At 39.4% G+C, this 21,913-nt stretch overlaps 1 protein-coding gene across 4 annotated transcripts in view; it reads left to right on the forward strand.

Annotated features, from left to right (window-relative positions):
• Positions 1–21,913, forward strand: part of FZD3 (frizzled class receptor 3) — a 58,997-nt gene that overhangs the window by 25,278 nt on the left and 11,806 nt on the right. The window contains exons 3-5 of one of the 4 annotated variants that reach the window (XM_072857707.1): positions 4,485–4,681; positions 6,271–6,427; positions 7,214–7,288. In XM_072857707.1, coding sequence (XP_072713808.1) covers positions 4,485–4,681; positions 6,271–6,427; positions 7,214–7,288 — 429 coding nt within the window. Of the gene's footprint in view, positions 1–4,484; positions 4,682–6,270; positions 7,289–21,913 lie in introns of those variants that run through there. The other 3 variants (XM_072857706.1, XM_072857708.1, XM_072857709.1) reach the window with 3 other exon arrangements.

Here is a 21,913-nt window from a genome sequence, read left to right on the forward strand (position 1 = left end):
AGTCGGGAAATTTCTTAGAACAACTTTGCTACCAAAGCTGCAAAGAAAATTTGCAGCAAAGAAAATTCTGGGGAAGAGCGGAAGAAGAGCTGTGTAAGGTTGTACTGCAAGTTGGACTGCTCTGAGGAAAGCAGTGATAGATGATTGTGGCATGTTATTTGATACACAACACCTGTGTGGCAAAGCAAAGGAGGGATGAGAGCGTTCTGACTCAGCCTGAAAAAGGTTGAGTTCCTAACGCTGCTGTTATCACTGGGTTTGAAGGAATTTGCATGGTCATAAAGATTGTTCTCAGAGGTGGAAGGACCAGTGGGTGTACAACGGTAGATATATTATACAGTTACGTGATCTGGCATATTTTAAATACTTAAGTACCTTCAGGAGCGAAGAAGTGTTTATCTCTTCTTAAACATTTATCTCTTCCCTTTCTTGGATTTCCCAGGACTTGGCCTGAATTATTGAAATATCAGTTTGGCTATCACGTCTTCTCTTGTCTTTGTCCTCTTCCTTTTTCCTCTGTATGTTGAGTTGTTCAACAGGCATTCTTCAAAAGCACGTCCCATTTAAACAGAGGGCCTTTTGTTAGGCACTGAAGTGGAATAGGGCTAAATGTCATAACTTTTACTGCGTCCTTGGGTAAGAGCATACAAAAAGTCTCTTAATCTCCCTGGCTTTATTTTTAATAGTGAACAACATAATCAGTAGGTGGAAGTGACTTTTCATCTTAGGAGCTGCAACAGGGTGAGATAATTTTAGAGATAGGGTGCTCACAGACTGAGCTGCTTACAGGCACAAATGCTGCTGTTACTGGTTGAAAGCAAGTAACTCTCTTTTTCTGCATTATGAGGAGTGGATGTAGGGTTTTTTCTTCTTCTGTTGTCTAGCTTAGCCTCTTCATGGTTTTAAAATAAACTGATTTCATGTAATTCATAAGAGAGTTTTTGTCTGCCTGCAGTTGCTATTTTGAGAGACAGAATGATGTGAGAGAGGTCTGGAGTTGCTGAGAAACAGAACAGCCAGCACTAGGGGAACAGTCCTATTAAATTACTCCTACTTCAGTGTATCCTGCAGTGTTGTTGGGGTTGAGTATATCTGTACTGTGTCTTGAAGAGTATGCTGATGCCATGCTCAAAACCAGACTTGTTTTCTGCAGCTGTAAAGAACCCAAAGTGCAGCTAATGTGCCCTCTGGGAGACTTTTGTCAGGGAAGATTCAGTTACACTAGTGTTACTTCAGATGTTTCAGTGTCTTCAACCCAGCCTCCAGCTGCCATGCCAGAAGGGAGTGAGTCTCTACATAGACCCTGCGTCGTATCTGTCAGGCCCAAGAGAGGACAGATCTTGTGCCTGATCATCCAGGCCCATGTGGATGTCTTGGAAAATAAACGGCATCTTAGATGGCAGGAGAAGCCGGTGTTTAGGCAGCTGTCTGGCAGCCTGCGTGTTTGAGCACCCTGTAACTCAGCCCTCGGGCTGCTGAAGGGGACAGCCAGGGAACGCTCTGCTCTTACTGAGAGTGCTCTTTCAGACCCTGGAGCCATTGCCAAAGAGCACCATCTGCATCCCCATTTTTGGACGTTTCCTGTCTCCGTTCCAATATTCCCTTGGACACCATTGCCCAGTGTCCTTTGGAGTTGGCTGAAAGCCATTACAACTGCCACCTGCCCGTAGTAGGATCAACAGGATACAAGAAAATACTGGTACCTTTCTGTTCCCTTGAACTTGCTTTACTACTTTTCCTTCGCTTTGCAATAGCCATGGAGCTCTGTTTGCACAGTTTTCTTAACGTGCGCAGCTTGAGATAGTCTGGGATCTTCCTAAATGGTACAGCTTTCTGCAAATCAACCAAAACCAAACAGGTCTTTTAATGAAGGTGAAGTAGCAGGAAAAGAGAAATTCCTGAAACATCTTTTCTTAATGGAAGGCGTATCAGAGGAGAGTAGTAGAGCATTTGCCAGGAGAACTTGAAATTTAGGTATGGGTACATGCAAAACTGCAGTGGCAGGAGGCAAGACTTTATGGGGGGCAGGCATTAAGCTCTTTTTCATAAAGATGTAACTTCATTTTCTTATTTTCAAGGTTCTTTGAAAAGAAGGAAAGTTAAACACTTCCCAAAATAAAAGTGGAGTTTTCCTTTTATTTTCCCTTTCCATCAAATAAAGGAAGACTATTATCTTAAGCTTTTCCAGTCATGTCAGGTGTCATAACTACCTAGAATCTATTTCTTGGATCCTTGTTGTCAAACAAGAACTTTAACTGTGTTATAGGCAATAACTAGTTAAAAATAAAAACATATATGCATCTGAAGTAAATGTCCAGCCAAATGGAAAGTGTTCCTTGAGTAACAATGAGCTTGTAAATGTAAATACTTTCCAACTGCTGCTGCCTTTTTCCTTGTCAATAGCTCTGATGGCTTAGACTGCTCTTCATACAAGCTGTTGCCAAATTGCATGGCTCTGTTGTCACATGACAACATTTTCAGAAATGGGTAGCACTGAAGAGAATTTAATCAGCTTGGTAAATAATAATTATGTTAAAAAAAATATATATCAGTAAAATCACAGCATAGTTGTGTCCTGTATTCCAAAAATTAACCTTTTGCAGAGCGGAGGCGTATAGGAAGAATTGGAAGAGTAAGGAGGCGATAAGGAAGAACTGAAATGTGGAACTTTTCCTTGTCGTTTCTAGTAATTTGTATTGCCACAGAGGATGACCTATTTTTTGTTGTTGGGTCTGTTCTGTTCTATAGTTTGGAAAAAGAAAATGTTGAACTGGTTTAAAATACTTCTCAGGAAATTGCTGTTTGAAAATATAATCTTTCTGCAGCCTACTCTTCGGCTTCAGTTATAATAAGATTTAGGTTTTATATATATATATCTATATATAGCAGGTTCATTTGTGCTTCTACTATTGCACCACAAATTCTGAAGATTAGACTTCTTGCTCTATAATCCTGCCAGGCTGTGGAGAAGAGGAAACTCTGGTATCAAGATAATGGACTTTTTATAAAAATCTATCCAGAAGAGAGCTCACGTTAGCATTGCCATTGATCAAGCAACTGTCACCTTTTCCCATCAAGCTATGATTTGAAATATAAGTCAAGGAAAAGGAGTGGCTTACTAAAATGTCACTGCTGTTTCTCCAGTCTGGAGGTAGCAGAGTAATTCAACATTCACATGCTGTTTTGTTTTATTCTAGAGTTGTAAGTCCTAATGTATTTCGATATTCTGTAGTTCCAGTCCTAAGAGAATATAGTTGATCTTATATTAATATCCGAAGATACAGTGAGGCTTTGTATGGTGGTAGGTGCCACACAAACTCAAAACAAGATATAGATTGATCCCTGGAGACTTTTAAAGACAAGCTGTACAAGCAAGAGCAAAATGAGCCCACAGTGGATAGTAAGAAGATAACATGGATTATCAATGTGCACCAGTTTTTATTAAGACATAAATCCCTGTCCTGCTTTTTTTTCCTTCTTGTTCATCTTCAGAAATACTTGAGAACAGCTATATAGAGGCTAATTGTGATAGATTTTCTCTCGGCACTTCCAAGGAGTGTTGTTATCACCGTTCCTTAAACCTGTACACCAGTTATTTTTTCTGACTAATTTTTTTCAGGCTTTGATTGCACAGTGCTTTCTGATGGTTAGTCAAGAAATGACATACTTAATGTGACTTCACTGTGATTACAGCCCTGTTCTGGAGGCTAGAAAGTTCTATGTGTGGATGAGAATGTATATAACAATGATGGCATGCACGGTGGGACTGTTTTCTGTCCACATATATACTCTGATGATAGAACTGGGTTTTTAACAGATGGATTCTCTTCAGTTGGACAAGATGCTGTGGGAGGAACGCCATGGAAAATGACCTATGTTTGCATTTTGTAGAAAGATGTGAAGAACACTGCCCTGCTGAAGAAATTCAAGTAATAGAGAGATTATTTACAAATATTATGTTGTGATCTGAAAATAATATTTGAAAGATCACAGTATGCTATATTTCTATACTGTCAAGGAATCTTGCATTACTACCATTCCTCAGATTGTAATCTCATCAACCAAATGCAAGTTTTTCATATTCTCCTACTAAATAAGCAGCTAGCAATTCATGATGTGTCTGTCAGTTAGACAAGCACTAAAAGGAATCAAGTTTATATGGCTGTTATTGGAGAGTGTGAAGCTAAGCCTGAATCCTCAAAGGTGTTTAGCTGTCTAATTCCCATTGATTTTAATGCAAATCGAGTACATAAATGTCCCTTGTGAATCTTTGTCATTGTCCCCAGGCTTCTTGATTGCCTGTCTTCCTAAAATACATAAGTGCTGTATTATGATGATCACTTCTTCCAACAAAGTTCAGAAAAAGAAGGTCGTGGTTATGGTTGTGAAAGCCCTAACATCTCACGAGACAAATTATAACTTACTGCTGAAGTGTTCTACAAAACTGCTGTTTGTAGCTATTGAATTCTCCTTTTTTTTTCTAGCCGTTTCATCCAATGGTGAATTTGGAATGCTCAAGAGATTTCCGACCATTTCTGTGTGCCCTCTACGCTCCTGTGTGCATGGAGTACGGCCGTGTCACTCTCCCTTGTCGCAGACTCTGTCAAAGAGCATACAGCGAGTGCTCCAAACTCATGGAGATGTTTGGGGTCTCTTGGCCTGAGGATATGGAGTGCACCAGGTGAGCAAATCTGTTTTTTTTTTCAGAATCCCAGGATAAAATTTTAATATGATCTAGGATGTTTTGTGATCTGAAACAGACGTTTTAAATGTGTTCCGTTACAAGTGCCCTTATTTTCCCTTCCATTTGTGTAACAGCCTGTTTCCTGGGGTGGAAACTGAGTTCATATTTCTATCATCTGCCCAAGAGATAAATTGACAATTTCTGTGGGCAATTACTGTAAACTGCACATGCATATTCTTAAATGAATGAATATACCCGTCTGTTTTTCTTCTTCTTTGCCATTTATGCTGACCTGGTTTTGTCCGCTGTACGGAAATTTAACAGGTGATACTGCTATAAATTTCTCTGAGAGTTAGGCAAAATTACATATGCTAGAGATTAATAAAAAATGTATTTTTCTGAAGGGGGAGCTGGCTGGTTTTGATGAGTGTATAAAATCTCAAAGGTCTGTTTTCAGAGCATCTACCTCTTGTTGAGCTTGTGTGCAAACAGATGTTTTCAGCTTTACATTACACAAATAACTTTACAGAAAAGTATTCGATGATGTTTCAATCTATTTGAAACAGAATATACATGAAATTTAAAACAATATCTTTATGCTTTATTTTTTTATAAGTGACTCCAACAGCTAATAAAATACAGGAGCACAAACAGGAAGAAATAGTCTCTCTTACAGCTGGACTGGAGAGAATGAAAAACAATTAAAACTTATTTTAGCAAAAGAATAAGTCAGAGGATGCTTCTAGGTCCTGATAATCTGGATCAAAGATCACTCCAACTCCATACTCCAAACAGATGCCTGGCCCTTTAGGTCCTCCCATCTCCGCAGTAAGGCCCAGGTAGCGACATTTCAAAACCAGAGCTAAAACTACTCAAATGTTGCTGGTGCTGTGTTAGTGCCATTGTGCCAGAACATGAACTGTGGCAGAGGAACCCGCATACTTAGCTTATGCTGTGCTTGCTGAGGCGATAACATCTAGCAGAGGGAAGAACCGGACAGCTATGTATGGAATGCCTCCAGTCTCTCCTTCAAAACTTCAGACTGCATCTCTAGCAGCCTTTAGCCTCCAGTCAGAGCTTTACTTAATTACAGAAATATCTTCATCATAATTGCAATTTATTAATGCTAGTAGCAGTGCTAGGTTGGATTTTTGGTCTAACTAGCTCACCGTCCTGTCTGATAGCAGCTGGTACAGTTGCTTAGGGAAAGGTTTTTAAATGTTCTATAAAGTCATGCTTCCTGGGGCACATAGTCTCAGTTTACAATAAGCCTAAATTTATAGACTTCCTGAGATGGATTTTGTATCCTCACCTTTATGCTTAAAGCCCCAACGGGCCCCTTCTCCATTTATTTCTCTGGTTTAGTTTTAAACGTATTTTATAGTTTCAACATCCACTACATTCTGGGACAATGAGTTCTAGAGTTTGTTTAAATATAGTGTAGTATTTCGTGGATTACCCATAATTTGGATTGTCTTTGTTTTTGCTCCGGTTAGTGTGCCTAAAGTCAGACATATAAATAAGATTACTAGTCTTTGCAGAGTATGTGTATATTTCTTGTAAATAATTATTTTCTTACTTTTTAGATTCCCAGATTGTGATGAGCCATATCCTCGTCTTGTTGACCTCAATTTAGCTGGGGAGCCCACAGAAGAGGCCCCAATGGCAGTACAGAGGGATTATGGTTTTTGGTGTCCTCGGGAGTTGAAAATAGACCCTGATCTGGGTTACTCTTTCCTGAGTGTACGGGACTGTTCCCCTCCTTGCCCAAATATGTATTTTCGGCGTGAAGAGCTCTCCTTTGCTCGCTACTTCATTGGAGTGATCTCCATCGTCTGCCTTTCTGCTACCTTGTTTACTTTTTTAACTTTTCTGATCGATGTCACAAGATTTCGCTATCCAGAAAGACCGATAATATTTTATGCTGTCTGTTACATGATGGTGTCATTGATTTTCTTCATTGGCTTTCTGCTTGAAGACCGAGTAGCGTGTAACGCATCCAGCCCTGCCCAGTACAAGGCTTCCACAGTGACACAGGGCTCTCACAACAAAGCTTGCACCATGCTTTTCATGGTGCTCTATTTCTTTACCATGGCTGGCAGTGTTTGGTGGGTCATTCTTACCATCACGTGGTTCTTAGCAGCTGTGCCAAAATGGGGCAGTGAAGCAATCGAGAAGAAAGCATTGCTCTTCCATGCCAGTGCCTGGGGCATTCCAGGAACTCTAACCATCATCCTCTTAGCAATGAATAAAATTGAAGGTGACAATATTAGCGGCGTATGTTTTGTTGGCCTCTATGATGTGGATGCATTAAGATACTTTGTACTTGCACCTCTCTGCCTGTATGTTGTTGTCGGAGTTTCCCTTCTGCTAGCTGGCATTATCTCTCTCAATCGGGTTCGCATTGAAATCCCATTAGAAAAAGAGAACCAGGACAAACTAGTGAAGTTCATGATCCGGATTGGCGTGTTCAGTGTTCTGTACCTCGTGCCACTGTTGGTTGTAATTGGCTGCTATTTCTATGAGCAGGCTTATCGAGGTGTGTGGGAGACAACGTGGATCCAAGAACGCTGCAGAGAATATCACATCCCGTGTCCCTATCAGGTGAGGAAACCAATATGACATATTCAGGAGTGCAGAAAATGGATAATGAGGGAATATGTTAAGACTTACTTGTCATCCCAAACTGAAAGTGCTGCTGTTCCTAAAAGGGAAGGTTCTTGCCATACTCAAATTATTTGGAGAATGCATTAGGCCTTCTGGAAGACTAGGTATTATTGGAAAATTGGAGGCTTGCATCAGCTGCTTGATGGTTTTTTGTGGAGTTTCTGGGTTGTATGGGACTCATACAGGATATAAAGATGCTCTTTTAAACCAACTTCAAGAACAGGACTTAATGAGTTTATTTTTGGTCATTATAGATGTGTTAGAAGTTTTGCTCTGAAGGAATTTTGGCATTTAAGCTGAGTTGTCATCAGCCTGATTACTGCTTTTTCTAGTTTTTGTTGTTCATCTGTAACAGTTTTGTTGCCTTGATTAGCGTAGAGGTTCTGTGCTCATTTTAGAGCAGTCTATGCATGTGTCAGAAACGTCTGTATAAAATCTTACTTGGAGTGTCTTCTGAAGAAAAACAGAGCTTACAGCTCATCGGTTTTGTTATTTCAAGGAAGTTACGCTTACCTGCTCAATTTGTTTAATTGAGTTATCACGGAAAGAGAAGCCTCTAAGAGCCCTAGATATCAAACTGTCCACTGTTTACTTCAGTATTACACTGGTGCAGTTGCAAAGAAAGTATTGTAAGTATTAATTACTTGGAGCCTACTTGCCTTTTTGAGCCCAAGTGGCAAATTGGTTTTGGAATGATATTGCATAGCTATTTTCTGCAACAGATTTGAAAGCAGCTTTATTTCAAGAAGGTTATACAGCAAGCATCTATTATATAGCTGCACACCCAGGGGTATAAAAAAAAGTTAGTATTTTGGCTCTAAAGCAGTTAAAACACCAGCTGGATCATCAAAGCTCACATTTTAATGCAATAAAATATCACTTAAAGGTTTGGCTTTGTCTATATAGCTTGATAATAATCCTTTTATTACCTTTTAACCCTTTTTATTGTTTTCTCTGTTAGATTTTATTAGGGTGTGACTCTTCCCTCCCATCCAATGTGTGAGCATTTTTATGGCAGGAAATATCTGTCAGTGGGCGTGTTCAGTTTCATTTGCTTGATTGAGTCTTCATTGCTGTAGGTTTTAATACATTAAACTGATTGATGCTTAAAAAGAGAGAAAGAGAGGGACATGCAGTTTTCTCTCAGTTAATTTCAAATACCCACCATATGCCGATCTAAAATGTGTATAATAATCTATAAAATTAAAAGGATATTGCTTTCTCACAATGTTGAACAAAAACTGTTTTAAAGTTTGAAACTTCTGATGTCTGAGGACCAAAATCCTGGCTAGTGGAATAAGGAAAACATGTAGTAAAATGCTACTCAAATCTCTAGAAAACCGTTAACGTAATGGCTCAGCAGGAGTCAAAAGAACAATAATGGTTTCATTCACATCAAATTGGGTTGAAGGACCCGTAGACCCTAGGGAGCATTAGAAGGGTTTTTCTTCTAACCCATCCAATTTTTTTTCTTAAACTAAACATGCTTCCCTAATTAAACTATTCAGACTTATAACTGAAACAGATTTCCAAAACTGGGGGGAAAAATAATTTTATCCTTAGATCATGCTAGTAAAATCTATTATTAAATTATGGGAAAATGTAAAGCTTTGTGGAGAATATCACTCACTTGCAAAATAAGACCATATTTTTTCTAAGCCTTGATGTTATTTAACTTAACTTCAAATATTGGAATATCAGCATCTGAGGTTAGACTGTCCTAAATTGCAAGCTGTAGTTGATTCCACAGTGGACGTAGGTTTTATGTGCCAAACTTACACAGGGTTGTGGGAGTTGGAATTTGCTGCTTGCATAGACAAACTTTTTCCAACACCAGCAAATCTGAGGTTAAAAATGTATTAGTCCGTTCAACCGTGACATCATCTTTGCCATCAGAGGATGGTGCCACAGTAATTCATTCTGGAAAATTGCTAATGGGGAGATGGAGTATGCAGCTGCTACAGGCATGCCTCCCAGCCTCCCTCCTGTGTGACTGCTTCATGCAGGAGATACCGCAGGGTTAATAATTTGCTGCAGATTCTCCTGGCTGCTGCTAAACCGAAGAGGCTTTGGCAGCTGGTATTCAAATGAAAAATAGACATCATGTTTCTTTGACTACCTAAAGGGCTAAATACTCCTAAAATGGAGGAAGCAACAAAGATACCTTTATGCTTCAATCTTCATCTCTGGCTACCTGGATGTTTCCTGGGTTGACCTGGCTATGTATTATTATGGTTATTTGTCAGATCTGGGAGGCATCTGTTGCTTTCCTTGTGAAATAAAAACTTTTTTGCCACAAAGACAGGAAATCAATATCCTGGTATTCCCTCTCTTTGAGGAGTAAGTGCATGGCAAAAAGGAGCTCGTGTTACCTTACCTTGCCCTCAGTGTCCTCGGCGCTCAGAGTTTCTGGGAGAGACTAGGAAGGAGGGGAAGGGTTTGTAAAAGCTGGCAGTGGCTCTCTCCCCATGAGCACATCCCGGTCCTCGGTTTTCTGTAGCATCATGGGCTGCTGCCGTTCAGGCAGTAGCTTTAATCTGTTGCCCAGGCAGCAACAGCAGGTAAAACGGGCAGCAGTCGCCCCTCTCATACCATGGCTGTGAGGGCTCAGATGAGCTCTGAGATGAGCCGTCAGAAGTTGAGTGGAGTGAATATTGTTTCCTTGAGTGTCTTTTAGTAAGGAGAAAACAACTACTACATTGAGAGGTGAGGTTTATTTACAGTATATACAATGTATATACTATCATTAAGAAATTCAGTTGTGCTTTCCCCACTATAGGGGAAATGCTTTGGTTTTGTGGATGTCAGCTTAAACAGGCAACTCAGGGAGTTGCGTTTTGTATCAATCTAGACAAATCTCTTAATTTACTTAAAAATATCAAGGGTGCTATATTAGAGCATCTTTCTTTCAATATGATTAACGGCAAATTGACTAAGGCATTACCACAAATAAGTATTTTTACTTATAAGTTTCTGATGCTAGGACTATTCACAGTAATTGCAGTGATGTAATCTTTCCAGTCAGTATTACTTCTCTGAAATATCTGCTCACAGCGGCCTAAAAATGTCTTAACCCATCCACCTCCATTTTCACCGAGGTCGGGACACTTTTCTCTTTCTGGAGGGGGGAACAGTGTCTTTGTAATCTACTTTCAGCACAGTAATATTCAAATGAGGAGCTGAATTTTATGTTGGTATCCCACTTTTCACTCATTGCCTTAAAAAATGCATTCATGCTTGGCCTCAGAAAATGGATCAATGTTTTTGTACAAGAGGAGTTCATGCAGCAGAAAATGAAATTAATTTTCACTAGCTATAGAACATGGTACCCCCATCATAAACACAGCATTTTAACTGGGCTATGTGCGTTACATGTTCTTCAGGTCAGACTTTTATCTCATATATAATCTTTTTTATAAGAGTATAACGTGATTTTACATCAAGGCAAAATGCAGAAATGAAGGGAAAAAAGCAGGGAAGCGTGACATAATCCAATCATAAAATCATCACATCTAGTCATATCTTTTGCTACGGTTGAAAATAAGATGCTTTGCTGCTCCTCCTTCTCCTTCTGTTTCTAACAGTGGTGGTTCTGCCAATATCATATCGTCATTCAGAGGGCAGAGCCTTGGAAAAGAGAGTTGGATTTTTGTAATGTTGGGGTCAAGGATAGGCATTTGGGGAAGTAAGATTCTGCATGCTCCTATTGCTGTTCAGCGTGGCTATCATCATAATCATCATCATCTCTCTAATAATGTTACCATTCTTAACAAGTCCTTGGTACTGGCTTGGCTTTTTAGCCTGCAGTCCTGACCCAATGGTTAGCTTTCAAAGTTTGTCTCTTTCCTCTCTTACTTTGCAATTTCTACCTCGTACGTTGATGGAGCATGTCATGCTATGGGAACTAATTCAGATGAAGTGGTGGACTGGGATAAAATTTTGGCCAGTCACTTTACAGAAGCACAGAATCGCTCAGGTTGAAGAGACCTCTGGAAATCATCTAGTCTAACCTCCCTGCTCAAGCAGGGTCAGCCCAGGACCGTGTCCAGTCAGGTTTTGAATTCCCATTGCCATAGAAGGTCTAAATTCCTTTCTATCGCACATCTAACCTCAGATATATCTGAGGAAGGTAAAAAGTAGGGTAAAAGGGGAAAAAAAAAGTTTGAAGTGCATTTAGCTGCTGTTACATATTCTTGTCCTCGAGGCACCATGGTGTTTTGTTCTTTACAAGGAGAGTGCCAGAGTTTTGTTCCTCTTGGAAATTACAAAGGCAATCAAACTGGAACACAGTGACCTGCCCCAGTCTATGAAAATATGTCTCAAAACTGGGATGAATTTGACTACAAAGTGAAATAGATACTCAGCAAAGTCTGTCTCCAAAGCTGGTTGTAATGTACGTTTCTCTTAGGAAAAGTAGGAGTTCAAATGGTCAATACAGCTTTTCTGGCCCAGAGAAAAGGAAAGGGCTGCATCAAGCCAGAAGCATTCAAAGGTGGAAGAAAGTGGTAATTGTCGTCTTCCCAAGATAAGGAAATGTGTCTGCTTTCTTGGGATGGCAGAGTATGGTGTTAAAAGCTTTTACCTCTTTTTTTAGTCCCATAATTGAACTGTGTAAGGTAGTTTAGGCCTGGAAAGGTTTATTGGGCTGAACCACAAAGTCAGTTTTCTTGCGAAGTAAAGAAGGTCCCTGAGTTAAGATTAATTTCTCTTAAATCCAAGCGTAAATAGACTCTCCGCAGTTTTCACAAATGCCTCAGGGCTAGGCTAGGCACTGTGCTGATGGGAGAGACATGTAATTTAGATATTAAAGAGGAAAAAAAGAAAAATAATCTATTTCAAAGACATTTGCTACCCTAGTGGGAGTCCTTGAGAAATGATCCTAGCAGTATGAATTATCTTTGCTTGTGATCTGATATTCATCATTTCCCCACTCATGTGGCTTCACCAGATTAAAAAACCTTAGTGCTCACTTGCTAAGAGTGAAGGTGGTGCTGCCTGCTTGTCTTTTCGATATTATTTAGAGGAATGGAAGCAGATGTGGACAGCATGTTTGATTTCCTGTTGATGGGGAAGACTTGACAGCGGGGTGAGCTTAGAACAAATTGCAAACTCTGGTTATGTATTGGAAACTCTCTTTCTCTTTTATTTTTTCACTAGGAACTTGGGTTTGTGCTGGACGCTGAATATCCGTCCAGTCTGGCTCAGTCATTGTTGTAATGTACTCCAGGTAGATTCCTAGGCCCAGAAGCAGAAGTAAAAATAGCAATGAGCACATTTAGACATGGAAGGCATTGAAATGTATAGATCCAGCTACGGAGTCTGTGTACAACCCACTTAACCAACGCATGGCACTGGGCCTGTGCAGTGTCTACTCCTCTGTATCATCTATTTCTTTAGCTTTGGGGCTTGACCTCATATGAATCAGTGGAATTTCAGAGATAAAATAATGGGCATATATTAGAATGAAAACAATATGAAAATCAAGAACAGCTACTGAGAGCAGCATTCATTTATCTAATTTCGGATGTCTCCATCTGCGCCAGGCATCCTAACCTCCTTTTCTAGCTGAAGCAGAAAAATGAGCATTTTTATAGTGATTCATTGGACATTCAGATGAATTGTACCCTGACTTAATTTATTGTCTGTTTGAAGGGGTCACATTTGCTCTTATTGGATATATTTATGTTAGGATTTTTGCTGCAAAATTCTGGGGAAGTTTTTGGAAGGGAAGAGGGAGAAGAGTTTGGGGGTTTTTTTGCAGTCTCTTCCCTCCAAAATCAGGATATCCCTCAAGACCCTTTAAGCATGCTTTCTATATCCTGACCAGTCTTGATGTGAGTAACGGTCGTTCCAGAAAGAAAATTTGGTAACATGTTTTTTGCTCATTTTCGAAGAAAGGACATAAATAAGCACCGAAGACTGCAGTACCTGGAAGGACATAGGCTTGCATTTGGGAATCCCATGGGCAGATAATGTTGCTTTGCTAAGCATCGTATAAGCATGCTTCAGCTACTGACGGAGAAGAGTTTTTCTGCAAGAACAATAAGCACGACAACTATTTTTGCAAGTGCCATTTTAACGGGGTTCTTGAAGCAGTTACTCTGCCTATCTCTTGAAATCTTTTCTATTTTCCTTCTGATCTTCACTTTAAAAAATTAAAACCACCTTGGTATTTTTAAAGACTTAACTATTAAGAGCGATGCTGTAAGGTGGTGTAATACCAAATGTTGTTTCTATCAGCAACAAAAATAGACAGTCAATCCAGCCAAATTTTTTTCCTCTCCGCTCTACCTATTTCATTCCAAGGCGAGGCCCCAGTCTTGCTGTGTAATAATGTCAAATGGGTTTTTACTGAAGATGGGAGTTCTCACCCACTCACTTCTGTTCATTGCTGGTGTCGGATAGAGAGGAGAGGATTAATTGTGGTTGCCTAAGATACCAAAAGCGTAAATGGAAAGAATGTTTTGTTAATAGTACCTCTTGTCTGTCAATGGCAGTTATGCGTATCTAGGACAGGCACAAAGAAAAACAAAGTACAAGCTTGCTGATATATTTCTGTTAATATTTAAATTATATCACATTACAGATTATTTTAATGCATTATTTGACAACTAACATTGGAGAAATTGATTTTAATATTAGGATTAATCTCTGTCACCTGCTGATAATTTTGGCTCAAGAATTTGTGAGTTTTCTTGTTTCCCATTTTCACAAACGTACTTTTTGATCTAACCACAGCTAATTTTTTTTACTCTGAAGTTTTCAAGGTCATTTTAGATGTCTCAAAATTAACACTGTTGCGATAAAAATCTCTTCATTTCCAAACCATGTTAGGTTTGGATCACTAACAGCTATACATCGCTTTGTTTGGTTTGCATCCTTTTTAAAGGTTGCCCACGTAACAGGGGGAGGGGTAGCATTTCCAAGTGTGTTTCATTCCCACTTGGCGTGGCTTTGTCATTCCCTTACTTTATGCCTGGTGTCCTGAACAAACATCGCAGGAACGTTACTGAAAGCGGAGACTACGCGTAGCCGTCCTGCAGAACCGCTTCAACACAGGGAAGCTTTCTTACGAACAGGTGCCAACTGCAAAGAGACTATGGTGGTAAAGTAATGGTAGGCTGAGAGCCAAAAGTATGGGAGTGTTTAGTCATCTGCTCTGCTGTTACTTCACTCTGCTGAGTATTATATCTCATCGTGCCTGCTTTTAAATAAAATTGGGCAGAAGCAAAAGAAGCACTGAGACAAGCTGCTGTAAGTTCCAGCTCAGGTTTTGCAGCTACGTCTCTTCATTTCTCCCTCATCCCCCCAAAAAGAGAAGAAAAACAAAGAAAGAAACCTTACTTTATAAATTGTATTTGTATTCCATTTTTATTGTACTTCCCCCTCCCCAAATTCTTGATAGACATTTGAATTTACTGTGGAGATTTTAAATTTTGTGATGGCAAAGTTGACTCGCATGCACTTAAGAAATGCTCTTGTAGCAGACTGTCTTTTCCCATGGCTGCGTTGTGGGTGAAGTGTAAGCCCTGTTGACACAGGCTTTATTTTCATGCACAAGTGCTTTAGAACAATTGCACACGCGGCCCAAAGAGAAGAAAAGATGGGGCTTGCAAACATCTTGCTGAAAACAGTGGCAAGAAGTAATTGTTGAGATGTAGAGTCTGCGTTTGTGGGGTGCTGATTAAGTTGGGATGGAGTTTCCCCATTTTTATTGGCTGCAGTATATGGCATTTTCCAGTTTTTGGCATTTTCTCCACTAGTCAGGGGTGTTGCCACTATCTTTTTTAACACAAAATGTCTCAGCTGTTTTACCATCTGTGTTACAGTGGGTCTTCAGAAACATGCGGGGGAGTGCACTAAGCTGGATACAGAAAAGAGGCTTTGTTAAGAAATGGCTTAGTACCGTTTGTGTGTGGCACAGGCATACAGAGAATACATTTAGAGATGTCTATAAACCTAGATTTCACCTCCCCCCTCTTTTTCATTCGTTATTGTTTAGAATTCCTCTTAGAAGAGGTAATGGATTTGCTTAAATCTGCCCTAAGGAATTGCTTCTTGTCAAATGTAATTATTCTGTCCTAAAAAAAAAAAAAAGAGGTTGAGATAAACCCGTATTTTCCATAGTGCTGTTTACTCAGAAGAGACTGAGCAAATCTGAATTATGAGTTAGGCTTCTTTCAAAACCAAAAGTAATGTCAGCTCAGAACAACAACATCAATCACAGTATTACACTGTTCCCCAGCAGTGATTCAGTTAATTTCTCCTGGTTTAGATGCTTAGGAAAAAGACTATATTCAAGGAGAAGAATATACCCAAATGACTTTCTCCAAATTCTCCTTCTCACCATTAGTAATATCAGTCCGGTCTCCTCCTTGCACATCCAGGACTTTGAGAAATCCTGCGTAGGATGCAATGTATTCTCTTATCTCACCTTGGCATGTATGCAATTTCCACTCAATTAACATACTGAGTGAAAGCAATCATTTCTGGCTGTTTTTTTAATTGGATTGACTGAGCTAGAGACAAAGGGAAATGTTGATTTCTCAACCATTATCTTCCGACAGGTTGATTTGTACTTGTACCCAAGTATGACTCCTCAAGGTCATCTGTTCCTTTTTTTTCTTTCTTTTTATTCAGTGTTTTGCTGAGGGTGACTTGCCAAAGGAGGTCAGATCTTGGTATTTCTGAGTTCTCAGTTTCATTCCATTCTCTTTTTAATAAGCATGCTTTATATTTAGAGCAGCCTTTAATTCTGATTATTAAGGAAGCTCTCTTTTTCCACTGACTCTCTTAATTGCTATTAAAATGGCAACAAAAACTAAGTTAGGAGGTCTGATTTCTCTGGTTTTGAAGCACCAGTCACTCTTAATTGTCAGAATTGAATGTTGCAGTACATGTGTTAGGAAATCAGTCACCTAAAAAAAAGATTTAACTTTTAATAAATTAAAGGAAATTGCCTATAATTTGCATTTGAAAATTCTGAATGGCAATGCATTCATTAATGATTATTACTCTTTCGCTGGGTTTCAGAGTTGCTTTGAGATGTTGGACAGTCATGTCAAAACAGCTGTGGACCAGCTTGCAAAGAGAAAATCTGTAATGGGGCGTTAACTGTAGATCTCTGCCAAAATCTCAGCGGATGCTGAACCTCGATGTTTTTAAGTCCAAATACTCTGCATCCAAGTGAATTTCAGTGAGATGGCTTTTGTTGTGCTCTCTAGCGTTCCTTGACTATTGAATGACTTGTCCCATCAGCACAGAAACACAAGGTACAATAAATTTTGGAGATACTGCACTTCTGTGCATTTATTCCTAGTAATTCCAGAGTATTATTATTATTATTTTCAACAAATTTTTAAAACTTCAGTCCTGGAAGGGTACTTACATTTGAATATCATTGGTCTCAGGACTAAGCAGCTCTGACAGTTATACTGCTGACAATAGATTTTCTTCTGAAAGCTTCAGCTTTTCAGGAAATTGTGATTGCAGTCACCGTATCTATAATGCCATGGGGCATACCGTGGGCAACCCACTCCCGCGGTGAGTGTTTTGAGAGGTTTGCTTAGTGGTGTAACATAAAGCTGTTCAGAATACAGTCTGTAAATACACAAATACAGACAGATGTTTACACTCTCCGTTAAAACAATTTGTTTCCAGACCTCAAATCAGTATTATTAAGTAAAGACTATACTTAAAAATAATAGATCTATTCTAGTGATGGAATATAATGAGATATATGAACTAAGTTCATCTATAAGACTGGTGCAGATCTCTTGGACGTGTTCTGTATGTGCCTTGATGTTGGTAAACGTCTGCTTAGCTTAGACATGCCTGGGCTATATAGCATGAAAATGTAACAAATACTTGCACGTTTCAAGTTTGATTTTTCTTTTACATTATTTGTATGAACAAACAGTGCTCCCCAGCGTCATCCTTCTATCAGTTATTTTTTCTTAACAGAAAATTATTCGGTTTCCTAGAAGAGTAAATGTAGACAAAGAGTACAGTATCTCTTCCCAACATGTATGAAGGTTTGCTTTCCCCATGAGCTGCACCCACTCAAGAATCAGGTGCAGCTTCAAAATTCAATTGAGAAACATGAAATACTTTTTTTTTTTAATAAATAAGAATCTTTTTATACAAAAGATACTATATTTGAGTTATCTAAAGAGCTGGGTTATTAACATGTTTTTCATTAACAGTTTATATTCTCAGTAATATGGATGTGTATTTACTTGTGGTTTGTTTATATATTTTTTCTTATTAATAGAGTTTCTGAAGTCATTATATATAATCTTTCATGCTGAATTATTTTAAAATATCTGTTATGCTCAAAAAAACTAAGACCAGTGCCTATTTCTCATTTTCACCGTGAAAGAGTCAAAGTATGAACACAAAACTGATAAGCAGTATCATAAACTGATGAGTATCAAAACTCATTTGATAAGCAATATCAAAACTGATGAGCTGTGTCATCTTCCAGGATGTAGAACATTCACAGATCAGAGTTAGGCTTTGACCAGACTGTGTTACTCCTCGCGTTTGAAATTTGGGACTTGTCTTTCCAAAAATGCATTATTGTACAGGTTTAACAGCTGAATTGGAATATGTGAAAAAACTTTCATCTCTAGTCCTGCAGCAGTTATTTTGAGAGAGGACTAAGAGGAGTTTTAAGTAGAAATATGGCATTGATAACTCTTCGTCTTGCATGTATTTATTTGAGGATAGCTGAGGGTGGAAGGGACCTGTGGAGATGGTCTAGTCAAGCTGCTGCTCAAAGTGGGGTCACCTAGAGCAGATGGCTCACAGCTGTGTCCAGCTGAATTTTGAATATCTCCATGGATGTAGACCCTACAACCCCTCTTGGCAACCTGTTCCACTGTTCAATCACCCTTACAGTATTCAGTATTACATGGTAAAATTTTCTCCATTGATGCAATAACCCCGCCTGCAAATTATTTTTCAAAGATTCAGCTGAACTGAATTTTTAAAATCAAATAATGTAAATGATCATTAACATTATTCTGTTCACGCTATAACTTGAAAAAGAAGGCCTTTAGACTAATGACTATAGTGTTTCTGTCTGTGGAGCATAAGAAATATTTTATAAATACCATGTTTGCTAAAATAGCTATTTGCTGCTTCTCCTCTGGACTTCTGTACTTTTGCTTTAAGCTATGGCTTGGCTATTATTTGCATCTTTACAAAATTATACTAATCTGTTTCTTGTGACTTCATCTCCAGCAATTTCACAGTGTGGCAATTACTCATTCTGAGCCATTATTGGAACAACTATAATCTCATGTGCAACTAGTTTTTTCTGTATGGCATTATGTGACTGACTGCATTGTGTTGGATCAAAAAAGACTGTAAGAAGAAAACAAAAATAAATGAAAAGTAATTAAAGGGTGCCAGGAATAAGGTTCTGTCAGAGCTTGTCCTTGGAGGAGGGTGTAAGGGTGTACGTAGCCTTGCCAAAGAAGAGTAAGAAGGGACGCAGTAGCAGTTTTAGAAATCCATAAGGGACACTTAAAAAGAGCTGTTAAAGTCAAATGGCAGTGCTGGCAGAATGATAACGTGGTCATGAATAAACTTCAATTGAAAATTAGAGAATTACGTGATGAATTGAGGGGGGAGCTCATGATTTCGAGATAAAGCTGGATAACTGAATAGGCTTGTGTGCCATTGCTGGCTGCAGCAGTGGAAGACTTGACTTGACCAAGGATGTTCCTTTTGTTCTGTGTTCTTAATGCCAAGTGTCTTCATTCAAGTCGTGGGAGTTTATTAATGGGGATATATTCCAAGCCTGGGTCGTAGTAAGCTTGCTAAATTTTGTCTTGCAAGAATTTAATAAATTCAAGAAAGAATATCTACTGCCAAAATAGATATTAAGGCTGCAAAGATTTTAGTCCAAGTATATTTTTAGCAGCAGGGTTGACAGAAATCAGATTTTCTGATTTGTTAGTGGGGGGTTTTTTCCTGACTTAATGTTTAATTCCCAATGAAGTGCTAATATCTGAAGAAAAAAAATGCTATTTTTTCTGAATGGCAACAGGGAGCTTCCAACCTCTCTGGCCATGGGACGAATCTGCCAAATGCAACCTACTGCAGCGACCCCTCAGTATCCCTGATTTGACAGATTTGCCAGTAATTTAGGTAGGCATCTCGTTAATCTCGTCTTAATCTCTGTGAAAGATAGGTGTATCAAGCAGTGTGTTGCGGTGTTTTATCAGCAAGAAGTGTTTGCTGATAAAACTTGGTTTCAGCTGTAAGTTTACTGACCCTTTTTTAGCCCATGCCAACCACAATCCCTGTGTGGACAAAGACAGAATACTACAGTAACGCCATCTGGTTCCGCAGCAGGGGTAAGGACAACTGCTTGACTTGTTTTTTGGTGATCATTGGGATTTAAGTAAGAGAAATCATAATAGATCAGGCTTGTTTCATCCTTTGTGTTCAACACCTTTGGGTGAGTCATGCCTTGACTTCAAGTGATACTTTGTCATTTTAATCTGTGCGTTAGTCACAGGTCTGTGAGGGAAAAAAGAGTTTATGGGTCCTTGGACCTGTTAGGTCAGCCAGCTACAGCTCATCCAAAAGGGGTTATTCAGGAGTGGGGCTGAAATGGTCCAAAGTGAGGAATATGTTCAAGAATTGTGACGTGATTCTTTTATTCCAGCGACGAGAGGGAAGATAAGCCATGCTGGGGAAAACAACTGTGTGGCGGGCGGGGACTTGTTTGCTTTTTTCTCTCTGCAGAGGACACCCCACTTCAGCTTGTACATGTCCGCAGGAAAAGGAAAGAGACGTCCAAGTCTCTCATGGGTAGTACGCTCAAGCAGACTTGCTTTTCCCATGCTTAACGCCCGGCGTTAGTGCGAAGAGACTTGTGATACCAGTTCCTCATAATGGTAGAACAGAAAGCAGGTGCTTGGGCAATCTCTCTAATTACAACCCATGGCTAGCACTTAAAAAATTAGTTGCCGTGATTGAATGCTGTCTTCCGTTTCAAGATAAAGCCACAAACTACCAGACATCCTGACAGCTTCATTGAGATTCAGCTTTCCCTTGATAAACAGGGCGTTCCCCCAGAAGTAGTCTCCTGAAGCTGCAGAATCAACCTGTCCCAAGATTGTTGTGAGATACCTGTAAGATGATCACTGAAGCTGTAGTCTTCTGCATTCCCAGCCCATGAACGCAAGAGCAGTCAGCATCAAACTTCTTGATGATTTCTGGTTCCTGACATTGTGACTAACTGCAGGGCCCGAAGGGCAGAAGCGTTGGAGGCGAGTTATTAGACTCTAGTCATGAGTCAGGACCTTTTTAGTTGTCCTCTGGGATCCCTTTTCAAGAAGGAGATAGATGAGGAAAACCCTGCAGCATTACCTTGTGAGAGGCCACTCTCTCTGCTGTGTTATTCTTTATTCAAGCTATTTTTCCAGTAGATTATTAGACTGCAGCATGTTCCCCTGGCATAACGCAGACAAGGGATGACTTCTGGTGAAAACCAGTGCAGTTCTTCTATGAACTGAATGATTTCTTTCCCATATATTTCTTTCCCATAACATGCCAGAGAAACTCAAGAGAAATTCTTCTAAAATATAATTCATTGCCTTTTAAATGTTCTGTAGGGGCAGTTTTCCTAAGGATGTATTTTTTAGGCACTTACACAGGATTAAATTCTTGACAAAAATGTATTGCAGATGAGTTTGGCATGGTGAGATGGATCTGCAGTGCCTGGGCTAACACTTAACTTCTGTGGTGAATAAGTTTCCTCCAGAATAGCCTGTATCCCATTAAGATGGTAATTTTATAAGCTTTTATTACAGTGTCTTATTTATTTATTTTTAGCTTGGGTTAGGTTTCAAAGCTCTCTGTTACTGGCCCAAGTCTTGCATAGGCTCATCACTTTGCTTTAATTTCCACTCTGGGTATATAGCAACTCAGTAGTTATTAAGTAAGTCTGGAGAACAGTTAGTAATGCTTTTTCATAATTGTTCTAACAATGTAATTGTTTTAATGTGAGCCAATGGCTAAAGTTAATGCATGGTGCTTTCATGCTCCTGCGGCTGAGGAGAGCGCGACTGAGAGCAAGAAACAAAGAACATCCGTGTTCTCACGTGATAGTGCAGTGCTGCGCCTTCAGAAATCCTGCAGTCCGAATGATCGGATTTATTCTGCTTGGAATAGTCTGGATATCTCATGAGCCATGTGGCTTTTGGTATTTAGAACCAGAAGAGTTTCCTTTTGTTTCTTGTGGATGCAGGGAAGTCTCCTGATCCTGTTGAGACTGTTTCACACAGACTTGAGCTATTCTGAAGCTCCTGAAGTAGGTATTGGCTTTGTCACTAGCTCTTAAATGAGGGCTAAATCAGGTTAGCCATTACCTTTTTTTCAGGTGCTTTTAGTTCCTCAAGTCTTCAGCTTGTGCAGCCTAGTAGCCAGAATGGTGGCGTGGATTTGCTTGTTGGATAAGAGTAAAACAGGCAAGTTGCAAGAATTTAATAACCTGGAAAAATAATTTTATTTTACAGTAACAAATGCTACTACATTTTACTG

This window comes from Ciconia boyciana, chromosome 3 (assembly GCF_034638445.1).
Source record: "Ciconia boyciana chromosome 3, ASM3463844v1, whole genome shotgun sequence".
NCBI lineage: Eukaryota > Metazoa > Chordata > Aves > Ciconiiformes > Ciconiidae > Ciconia > Ciconia boyciana.